Source organism: Stegostoma tigrinum, chromosome 49, assembly GCF_030684315.1.
Source record: "Stegostoma tigrinum isolate sSteTig4 chromosome 49, sSteTig4.hap1, whole genome shotgun sequence".
Taxonomy (NCBI): Eukaryota; Metazoa; Chordata; class Chondrichthyes; order Orectolobiformes; family Stegostomatidae; genus Stegostoma; species Stegostoma tigrinum.
The window spans coordinates 1,593,182-1,605,533 of record NC_081402.1 but is presented as its reverse complement, the minus strand read 5'-3'; the positions used below and the strand labels follow the sequence as shown (position 1 = coordinate 1,605,533).

Here is a 12,352-nt window from a genome sequence, read left to right as displayed (position 1 = left end):
CGTGGTTTTGTGCAGGGAAGGTCATGTCTTACCAACTTAATAAAATTCTTTGAGGACGTGACAAAGTTTATTGATGAGGGAAAGGCTGTAGATGTCATATACATGGACTTCAGTAAGGCGTTTGATAAGGTTCCCCATGGCAGGCTGTGGAGAAAGTGAAGTCGCATGGGGTCCAGGGTGTGCTAGCTAGATGGATAAAAATCTGGCTGGGCAACAGGAGACAGACAGTAGTAGTAGAAGGGAGTTTCTCAAATTGGAGACCTGTGACCAGTGGTGTTCCACAGGGATCTGTGCTGGGACCACTGTTGTTTGTGATATATGGAAGTGACTTGGAGGAAGGTGTAGGTGGTCTGACCAGCAAGTTTGCATATGACACTAAGATTGGTGGAGTAGCTGATAGTGAAGGGGACTGTCAGAGATTACAGCAGAATATAAATAGACTGGAGAGTTGGGCAGATAAATGGCAGATGGAGTTCAATCTGGGCAAATGCGAGGTGATGCATTTTGGAAGATCTAATTCAAGAGCGAACTATACAGTAAATGGAAAAGTCCTATGGAAAATTGATGTACAGAGAGATCTGGGTGTTCAGGTCCATAGTTCCCCGAAGGTGGCAACCCAGGTCAATAGGGTGGTCAAGAAGGCATATGGCATGCTTTCCTTCATCAGACAGGGTATTGAGTACAAGAGTTGGCAGGTCATGTTACAATTGTATAGGACTTTGGTTCGGCCACATTTGGAGTACTGTGGGTTCACATTTGGGTTCAGTTACAACATTCAAAAGACACTTGCGTAAATAGGAAGCATTTGGAGGACACGGGCCAAGTGCAGGCTGTGTACAGTTCTGGTCACCACATTACCAAAAGGATGTGGATGCTTTGGAGAGGGTGCAGAGGAGGTTCACCAGGGTGTTGCCTGGTATGGAGGGCGCTAGCTATGAAGAAAGGTTGAGTAGATTAGGATTATTTTCATTAGAAAGACGGAGATTGAGGGGGGACCTGATTGAGGTCTACAAAATCCTGAGGGGTATAGACAGGGTGGATAGCAAGAAGCCTTTTCCCAGAGTGGGGGGACTCAATTACTAGGGGTCATGAGTTCAAAGTGAGAGGAGGAAAGTTTAAGGGAGATATGCGTGAAAAGTTCTTTACACAGAGGGTGGTGGGTGCCTGGAACTCGGAGGTGGTAGCAGACACGTTAGCGTCTTTTAAGATCTATCTGGACGGGCACATGGATGGGCGGGGAGCAAGAGGATCTGGGTTGGCGCAGGCTTGGAGGGCCGAAGGGCCTGTTCCTGTGCTGTAATTTTCTTTAGGGCTCGTTTACAAAGAACAATCAGCCTGCACTTGGCCCGTGTCCTCCAAATGCTTCCTATTTACGCAAGTGTCTTTTGAATGTTGTAACTGAACCCATTTACACCACTTCCTCTGGCAGTTCATTCCCGAAACCACTCTCTGTGGGGGAAATGTTGCCCCTTGTGTCTTGTTAAAATCTTTCTCCTCTCGCCTTAAATCTATGCCCCCTCGTTTTCAAACCCTCCCCCCCCCCCCCAACTCCAGGGGAAAGACCGTTGTTGGCATTTGCCTTGTCTACGGCCCCTCAGGATGTTGTAAACCTCAATAAGGTGACCCCCTCGGCTGCGGTGGGAAAAAAAGAAAAGCCATAGCTGTGCGTATTTTCGAAACACAAACCCTCCAACGTCCTGGAGACTCTTTTCCTCTCCAGTTTAATAATACCCTTCCTATAACGGGGGCGACCAGAGCTGGGGCACACCAACGTCCCTCTACCAACCTCAACGTGACGTCCCCAGTTCCTACGCTCAAAGGGTCTAAGCGATGAAGGCCGAGCGCCTCCTTCCTCACCCTGTGACACTAACTTCAAAGGATCATGACCCTGAACCACCGCCCCCCCGGCCCAGATCTCTCTGTTCTAGGAGGACCGACTTCTCATTGTATAAGTCCAGCCCCTTGTTTGACCAAAATGCAATACCTCGCAATAATCCAAATTAATCTCCATCTGCCTCCCTTCAGCCCATAGGTCCCATTGATCTCTTTGCAATCTCCGATAATCTCCTTTACTGTCCACCGTGCCGTCTGCGAACGTACAGGCCTCCAGTCCAAAGGTACAGTCCCTTGCAGCCGTCAAATCTCCGTGACTCTCCCAGGGAAGGGAAGGATCCTCAAACAGCCGTCCTCAGTGATGGGGGTGGGGAGGAGCCCCTAACGTCGGGGGCAAAGGGCGAGCCGAACACACCCACCCAAGAGGGGTCCCAACACACAAGGATCCAAGAATTCAGAGCGCGCGAACGGGCTGAGCGGTCCACGCGTGGTCTGTGGGATGGATAGCTAGGCTGGATCATGAGAGAGGGGACTGGAACCTGCTGGAGGGGGAGGCAAGTCTGTTATGCTCTGTGACCCGTGCCCTGTGAATGTAGGACAGTAAGGGAGGCTTGATGACCAGACTATGGATGGAGAGCAGGGCAGCGGGATTAGTTTCGGGATGGATACAGGGCTGTGGGGAGGGAACGGGGCAGCTGGATTAGTTTGGGGATGGGTACAGGACTATGGGGAGGGGAGCGGGGCAGTGGGATTAGATTGGGGATGGATACAGGTCTATGGGGAGGGAGCGTGGCAGCAGGATCAGTTTGGGGACGGATACGGGGCTGTGGGGAGGGAGGGAGGGAGGGGGGCAGCGGGATCAGTTTGGGGACGGGAGTGGGGCAGCGGGATCAGTTTGGGGACGGATACAAGGCTGTGGGGAGGGAGCGGGGCAGTGGGATCAGTTTGGGGATGGATACAGGGCTATTAGGAGGGAGCGGGGCAGAGGGATTAGTTTGAACGTAGAACATTACAGCACAGTACAGGCCCTTCGGCCCTCGATGTTGTGCTGACCCGTCATACCGATCTCAAGCCCATCTAACCTAGGGAGGGAGCGGGGCAGTGGGATTAGTTTGGGGATGGATACAGGCCTATGGGGAGGGAGCGTGGCAGCAGGATCAGTTTGGGGACGGATACAGGGCTGTGGGGAGGGAGGGAGGGGGGCAGCGGGATCAGTTTGGGGACAGGAGTGGGGCAGCGGGATCAGTTTGGGGACGGATACGGGGCTGTGGGGAGGGAGCGGGGCAGCGGGATCAGTTTGGGGACGGATACGGGGCTGTGGGGAGGGAGCGGGGCAGCGGGATCAGTTTGGGGATGGATACGGGGCTGTGGGGAGGGAGCGGGGCAGCGGGATCAGTTTGGGGACGGATACGGGGCTGTGGGGAGGGAGCGGGGCAGCGGGATCAGTTTGGGGGCGGTTACGGGCCTGTGGGGAGGGAGCGGGGCAGCGGGATCAGTTTGGGGCCGGTTACGGGCCTGTGGGGAGGGAGCGGGGCAGCGGGATCAGTTTGGGGGCGGATACGGGGCTGTGGGGAGGGAGCGGGGCAGCGGGATCAGTTTGGGGACAGATAGGGGGCTATGGGGAGAGTGGGGCAGCGGGATCAGTTTGGGGACGGATACAGGGCTATTAGGAGGGAGCGGGGCAGAGGGATTAGTTTGAACATAGAACATTACAGCACAGTACAGGCCCTTCGGCCCTCGATGTTGTGCTGACCCGTCATACCGATCTCAAGCCCATCTAACCTAGGGAGGGAGCGGGGCAGTGGGATTAGTTTGGGGATGGATACAGGCCTATGGGGAGGGAGCGTGGCAGCGGGATCAGTTTGGGGACGGATACGGGGCTGTGGGGAGGGAGCGGGGCAGCGGGATCAGTTTGGGGGCGGATACGGGGCTGTGGGGAGGGAGCGGGGCAGCGGGATCAGTTTGGGGGCGGATACGGGGCTGTGGGGAGGGAGCGGGGCAGCGGGATCAGTTTGGGGGCGGATACGGGGCTGTGGGGAGGGAGCGGGGCAGCGGGATCAGTTTGGGGGCGGATACGGGGCTGTGGGGAGGGAGCGGGGCAGCGGGATCAGTTTGGGGGCGGATACGGGGCTGTGGGGAGGGGTGGGAGCGGGGCAGCGGGATCAGTTTGGGGGCAGATACGGGACTGTGGGGAGGGAGCGGGGCAGTGGGATCAGTTTGGGGGCGGATACGGGGCTATGGGGAGAGTGGGGCAGTGGGATCAGTTTGGGGACGGATACAGGGCTATTGGGTGGGAGCGGGGCAGGGGGATTAGTTTGAACATAGAACATTACAGCACCGTACAGGCCCTTCGGCCCTCGATGTTGTGCTGACCCGTCACACCGATCTCAAGCCCATCTAACCTACACTCTTCCATGTTTGGGGACGGATACAGGGCTATGGGGAGAGCGGGGCAGTGGGATCAGTTTGGGGACGGATACAGGGCTACGGGGAGGGAGTGGGGCAGTGGGATCAGTTTGGGGATGGATACAGGGCTATGGGGAGGGAGTGGGACAGGGAGATCAATTTGAAATTTGACATTGGACAATTGCGGGGTGGGAGAGCCAGATAGTGGGACTAAATGGGAACTTATACAGCGGTCACTGAGACTCAACTCCCGCCCTGCGGCGTATTAGAGTTTCCCCAGTAATTTCTGTGTGTGTTCTCACTGCAATAGAGCGTGAATGGATGTATACTGGGGAATTAATCAGAAATAAAATAAGAGCTTGTCGCATACTGTGTCTGGTTCTGGTGGCCCAGTTATCGGAATGATAGCATGAAGCTGGAGGGGGCTGAGAAGGTATTTTTTCTGAAGTATTAAGGGAAATGGCTGGATCATCTGGGCCTTTATTTCGAGTGGAGAGCAGGAAATTGAGGAGCATCTTTGTCGAGGTTGATAAAATCATGAGAGGTAACGAAAGGAGTTAATCGGATGTGTTTTTTTTCCCTCGGAAGGGGGCTTTCGAGACTTTTGGGACACATTTTAGCGGCGAGAGGAGGAGTATTTCTAAGAAGTCAGGAGGGTAAAATAAAAAGGTGTGGAATGGACTTCTGGAGGAGGTGAGCACAGCTACATGCTTTAACAGACACTTAGGTCATTCCATAAATTGGTAAGATTTGGAGGGATATGGGCCAGGAGCAGGCAGGCAGGACTAGTTTAGTTTGGGATTATAAAATGTGAGGCTGGACGAACACAGCAGGCCAAGCAGCATCTCAGGAGCACAAAAGCTGACGTTTCGGGCCTAGACCCTTCATCAGAGAAGGGGATGGGGGGAGGGAACTGGAATAAATAGGGAGAGAGGGAGAGGCGGACTGAAGATGGAGAGTAAAGAAGATAGGTGGAGAGAGTGTAGGTGGGGAGGTAGGGAGGGGATAGGTCAGTCCAGGGAAGACGGACAGGTCAAGGAGGTGGGATGAGGTTAGTAGGTAGCGGGGGGTGCGGCTTGGGGTGGGAGGAAGGGATGGGTGAGAGGAAGAACCGGTTAGGGAGGCAGAGACAGGTTGGACTGGTTTTGGGATGCAGTGGGTGGGGGGGAAGAGCTGGGCTGGTTGTGTGGTGCAGTGGGGGGAGGGGACAAACTGGGCTGGTTTAGGGATGCAGTGGGGGAAGGGGAGATTTTGAAGCTGGTGAAGTCCACATTGATACCATATGGCTGCAGGGTTCCCAGGCGGAATATGAGTTGCTGTTCCTGCAACCTTCGGGTGGCATCATTGTGGCACTGCAGGAGGCCCATGATGGACATGTCATCTAAAGAATGGGAGGGGGAGTGGAAATGGTTTGCGACTGGGAGGTGCAGTTGTTTCTGCAGTTCCCATTATCTCTGATATTAGTTTGGGATTATGTTCGGTGCAGTGGGAGGGAGAGAGAGAGAGAGAGACTAATTTCTCAGGGAGAGAATTGATTTGAAGGGCAGGTAGCACTTGAGAGAGGGGAAGGAAGCTGAAACTGTGAGGCCGCACTTCCCGTTGACTGAACCCTCCCTCTTTTGGAGAGAGGGAATTGTGGCACTGGAAGGCAAGGGCTCTGAGAGAGGGAGAGAGAGCAGAGAAGGCAAGCCGCTGCCCCCAACCCCCGGCACCTGGAAGAAATGTCCAGTGAGGACCAGCGTGAGGATGTCAGGGAAGGCGATGGGCTCTTCAGCCGTTTTCAGGCATATGCTCGTACCAGGAAAGGCATGGTTTTACTGGGCGAGGCGGTAAGAGCAACTGACAAGAGGGCACGCAGGGCACGCCCGTCCGCTGACAGCAGGCTAACTCTCAGTTACACACACACAACGCGGCCTCTGTTTGTATGCCTGGAGGGCAGAGCTCAGGAACCCGCAGGCGAGATTACAGCTTCAGTCTGACTGTTGCCCGGTGTCTCTCGCTGTCTCTCTCTCTCTCTCTCTCTATGTATGTCTCTCTCTCTCTCTCTCTATGTAGGTCTCTCTCTGTATGTAGGTCTCTCTCTCTCTCTCTCTCTATGTATGTATCTCTCTCTCTCTCTCTCTTTCTATGTATGTCTCTCTTTCTCTCTCCCTGTATGTATGTGTCTCTCTCTCTCTCTCTCTGTCTGTCTCTCTGTATGTATGTGTCTCTCTGTATGTATGTCTCTCACTCTCTCTCTCTGTATGTCTCTCGCTCTCTCTCTCTGTATGTATGTCTCTCTCTCACTCTCTGTGTCTCTCTCTCTGTCTCTGTATGTATGTCTGTCTCTCTCTGTATGTATGTCTCTCTCTCTGTGTCTCTCTGTCTCTCTCTCTCTCTCTGTCTCTCTGTATGTATGTCTCTCTGTATGTCTCTCCCTCTCTCTCTGTATGTCTCTCTCTCTCTATGTATCTCTCTCTCTGTATGTCTCTCTCTCTCTCTGTCTCTCTGTATGTATGTGTCTCTCTGTATGTCTCTCCCTCTCTCTCTCTGTATGTCTCTCTCTCTGTATGTCTCTCTCTCTATGTATCTCTCTCTCTCTGTATTGTGTGTGTCTCTCTCTCTGTATGTATGTCTCTCTCTCTGTATGTATCTCTCTCTCTGTCTCTCTATGTGTCTCACAGAGAGAGAGAGACATACAGAAAGAGAGAGAGACATACAGAGAGAGAGAGATATACATACAGAGAGAATGAGAGAGAGAGAGACATACAGAGAGAGAGAGAGATACATACAGAGAGAGTGAGAGAGAGAGAGAGACATACAGAGAGAGAGAGAGAGAGATATACATACAGAGAGAATGAGAGAGAGAGAGAGACATACAGAGAGAGAGAGAGAGATACATACAGAGAGAGTGAGAGAGAGAGAGAGAGACATACAGAGAGAGAGAGATACATAGAGAGATACATAGAGAGAGAGATACATAGAGAGATACAGAGAGAGAGAGACAGAGAGAGAGAGACACACACATACATACAGAGAGAGAGACAGAGAGAGAGAGACACACACATACAGAGAGAGAGAGACAGAGAGAGACACACATACGGAGAGAAAGAGAGAGAGACATACACAGAGAGAGAGAGAGAGATACATACATACATCCATACAGAGAATGAGAGAGATAGGGAGAGAGACTTACATAGAGTGAGAGAGACAGAGAGAGAGAGAGAGACATACATACAGACAGAGAGAGAGAGATACATACCGAGAACGAGAGAGAGGGAGAGATACATACAGAGAGAGAGAGACATACATACAGAGAGAGAGAGAGAGAGAGACATACAGAGAGAGAGAAAGAGACATACATACATACATACACAGAGAGAGAGACATACAGAGAGAGGGAAAGAGAGAGAGAGACATACATACAGAGAGAGAGAGAGAGAGACATACAGAGAGAGAGAGACACACACATACAGAGAGAGAGAAAGAGAGAGAGAGACATACATACAGAGAGAGAGAGAGAGAGACATACAGAGAGAAAGAGAGAGAGAGACATACATACAGAGAGAGGGAGAGAGACATACAGAGAGAGAGACACACACACATACAGAGGGAGAGAGAGAGAGACACACACACACATACAGAGAGAGAGAGAGAGAGACATACATACAGAGAGAGAGAGAGAGAGAGACATACCGAGAACGAGAGAGAGAGACATACAGAGAGAGAGAGATACATACCGAGAACGAGCAAGAGAGGGAGAGATACATACATACAGAGAGAGAGAGAGACACACATACAGAGAGAGAGAGAGACATACACATACAGAGAGAGAGAGAGAGAGACACACACACATACAGAGAGAGAGAGACACACACATGCAGAGAGAGAGAGAGACACACACATACAGAGAGAGAGACATACATACAGAGAGAGAGAGAGGGAGAGATACATACATACAGAGAGAGAGAGACATACATACAGAGAGAGAGAGACATATACATACAGAGAGAGAGAGAGAGACATACATACAGAGAGAGAGAGACATACAGAGAGAGAGAGACACAGAGAGAGAGACATAGAGAGAGAGAGAGAGAGACACAGAGAGAGAGAGAGAGAGAGAGAGAGATACATACATACCGAGAACGAGAGAGGGAGAGATACATACAGAGAGAGAGAGACATACATACAGAGAGAGAGAGACACACACATACAGAGAGAGAGAGAGAGAGAGAGAGAGACATACACATACAAAGAGAGAGAGAGAGAGACACACACACACATACAGAGAGAGAGAGACATACACATACAGAGAGAGAGAGAGAGACACACATACAGAGAGAGAGACACACACACACACATACAGAGAGAGAGAGACATACATACAGAGAGAGAGAGATACATACGGAGAACGAGAGAGAAAGGGAGAGATACATACATACAGAGAGAGAGAGACATACATACAGAGAGAGAGAGAGAGACATATACATACAGAGAGAGAGAGACATACACATACAGAGAGAGAGAGAGAGACATACATACAGAGAGAGAGAGAGACATACAGAGAGAGAGAGACACAGAGAGAGAGAGAGAGAGAGACATAGAGAGAGAGAGAGAGACACAGAGAGAGAGAGAAAGAGAGAGAGAGACATACATACAGAGAGAGAGAGAGAGAGAGAGATACATACCGAGAACGAGACGGAGAGGGAGAGATACATACAGAGAGAGAGAGACATATATACAGAGAGAGAGAGACACACACATACAGAGAGAGAGAGAGATACATGCATACAGGGAACGAGAGTGAGATACATACATACATACAGAGAATGAGAGAGAGGGAGAGAGACATACATACAGAGAGAGAGAGACAGAGAGAGAGAGACATACATATGAGAGAGAGAGATACATGCATACAGAGAACGAGAGAGAGAGATACATACAGAGAACGAGAGAGACATGCATAGAGTGAGAGAGACAGAGAGAGAGACATACATACAGAGAGAGAGAGAGAGAGATATACATGCATACAGAGAACGAGAGAGAGATACATACAGAGAACGAGAGAGAGAGGGAGAGAGACATACATAGAGTGAGAGACAGACAGAGAGAGAGAGAGAGACATACATACAGAGACAGAGAGAGAGAGACATACCGAGAACGAGAGAGAGAGGGAGAGAGAGAGAGAGACATACATACAGAGAGAGAGAGAGACACACACACACGTACAGAGAGAGAGAGAGAGAGATGCATGCATACAGAGAACGAGAGAGAGAGAGAGAGAGATACATAGAACGAGAGAGAGAGGGAGAGAGACATACAAAGTGAGAGAGAGAGACATACATACAGCGAGAGAGAGAGACACACACATACAGAGAGAGAGTGTGAGAGATACATACAGAGAGAGAGAGATACATACAGAGAGAGCGAGAGAGCGAGAGAGCGAGAGAGAGAGACACACATACAGAGAGAGAGAGAGAGACACATACAGAGAGAGAGAGATACATACATGCATACAGAGAACGAGAGAGAGAGGGAGAGAGACATACAAAGAGTGAGAGAGACAGAGAGAGAGAGAGAGAGACAGACATACAGAGTGAGAGAGAGCGAGAGAGAGAGAGAGAGAGAGAGACAGACATATAGACAGAGAGAGAGAGAGATCCATACCGAGAACAAGAGAGAGGGAGAGAGACATACATAGAGTGAGAGAGACAGAGAGAGAGAGAGAGAGACATACATACAGACAGAGAGAGAGAGAGATCCATACCGAGAACGAGATAGAGGGAGAGAGACATACATAGAGTGAGAGAGACAGAGAGAGAGAGAGAGACATACATACAGACAGAGAGAGAGAGATCCATACCGAGAACGAGATAGAGGGAGAGATACATACATACAGAGTGAGAGAGACATACAGAGAGAGAGACATACAGACAGAGACAGAGAGAGAGAGAGAGAGACACATACAGAGAGAGAGAGATACATGCATACAGAGAACGAGAGAGAGAGGGAGAGAGACATACATAGAGTGAGAGAGACAGAGAGAGAGAGTGACAGACATACAGAGTGAGAGAGAGCGAGAGAGAGAGAGAGAGAGAGAGAGAGACAGACATACAGACAGAGAGAGAGAGATCCATACCGAGAACGAGAGAGAGGGAGAGAGACATACATAGAGTGAGAGAGACAGAGAGAGAGAGAGACATACATACAGACAGAGAGAGAGAGAGATCCATACCGAGAACGAGATAGAGGGAGAGATACATACATACAGAGTGAGAGAGACATACAGAGAGAGAGACATACAGACAGAGACAGAGAGAGAGAGAGACACATACAGAGACAGAGAGAGACATACAGAGAGAGAGAGAGAGAGAGACATACAGAGACAGAGAGAGAGAGACATACCGAGAACGAGAGAGAGAGAGAGACATACATACAGAGAGAGAGAGAGAGAGAGAGTGAGAGAGAGAGAGAGAGAGACATGCATACAGAGAGAGAGAGAGAGAGAGACAGAGACACACATACAGAGTGAGTGAGAGAGAGAGAGAGAGAGAGACACACATACAGAGTGAGTGAGAGAGAGAGAGATACATGCATACAGAGAACGAGAGAGAGGGAGAGATACATACACACAGAGAGAGAGAGAGATACATACATACAGAGAACGAGAGAGAGGGAGAGAGACAGAAAGAGAGAGACACATACATACAGAGAGAGAGAGAGAGAGAGATACATACCGAGAACGAGACGGAGAGGGAGAGATACATACAGAGAGAGAGAGACATATATACAGAGAGAGAGAGACACACACATACAGAGAGAGAGAGAGATACATGCATACAGGGAACGAGAGTGAGATACATACATACATACAGAGAATGAGAGAGAGGGAGAGAGACATACATACAGAGAGAGAGAGACAGAGAGAGAGAGACATACATATGAGAGAGAGAGATACATGCATACAGAGAACGAGAGAGAGAGATACATACAGAGAACGAGAGAGACATGCATAGAGTGAGAGAGACAGAGAGAGAGACATACATACAGAGAGAGAGAGAGAGATATACATGCATACAGAGAACGAGAGAGAGATACATACAGAGAACGAGAGAGAGAGGGAGAGAGACATACATAGAGTGAGAGACAGACAGAGAGAGAGAGAGACATACATACAGAGACAGAGAGAGAGAGACATACCGAGAACGAGAGAGAGAGGGAGAGAGAGAGAGAGACATACATACAGAGAGAGAGAGAGACACACACACACGTACAGAGAGAGAGAGAGAGAGATGCATGCATACAGAGAACGAGAGAGAGAGAGAGAGAGATACATAGAACGAGAGAGAGAGGGAGAGAGACATACAAAGTGAGAGAGAGAGACATACATACAGCGAGAGAGAGAGACACACACATACAGAGAGAGAGTGTGAGAGATACATACAGAGAGAGAGAGATACATACAGAGAGAGCGAGAGAGCGAGAGAGCGAGAGAGAGAGACACACATACAGAGAGAGAGAGAGAGACACATACAGAGAGAGAGAGATACATACATGCATACAGAGAACGAGAGAGAGAGGGAGAGAGACATACAAAGAGTGAGAGAGACAGAGAGAGAGAGAGAGAGACAGACATACAGAGTGAGAGAGAGCGAGAGAGAGAGAGAGAGAGAGAGACAGACATATAGACAGAGAGAGAGAGAGATCCATACCGAGAACAAGAGAGAGGGAGAGAGACATACATAGAGTGAGAGAGACAGAGAGAGAGAGAGAGACATACATACAGACAGAGAGAGAGAGAGATCCATACCGAGAACGAGATAGAGGGAGAGAGACATACATAGAGTGAGAGAGACAGAGAGAGAGAGAGAGACATACATACAGACAGAGAGAGAGAGATCCATACCGAGAACGAGATAGAGGGAGAGATACATACATACAGAGTGAGAGAGACATACAGAGAGAGAGACATACAGACAGAGACAGAGAGAGAGAGAGAGAGACACATACAGAGAGAGAGAGAGAGAGACATACAGAGAGAGAGAGAGACATACAGAGAGAGAGAGATACATGCATACAGAGAACGAGAGAGAGAGGGAGAGAGACATACATAGAGTGAGAGAGACAGAGAGAG

General features: G+C 50.0%; 1 protein-coding gene across 1 annotated transcript in view; it reads left to right on the top strand.

Annotated features, from left to right (window-relative positions):
* The first annotated feature begins 5,648 nt into the window (after positions 1 to 5,648).
* Positions 5,649 to 12,352, top strand: part of LOC125449972 (proteolipid protein 2-like) — a 35,093-nt gene continuing 28,389 nt past the window's right edge. Inside the window, exon 1 of the mRNA XM_059643162.1 lies at positions 5,649 to 6,068. Coding sequence (XP_059499145.1) covers positions 5,961 to 6,068 — 108 coding nt within the window. The 5' untranslated portion in view covers positions 5,649 to 5,960. The remainder of the gene's footprint in view (positions 6,069 to 12,352) is intronic.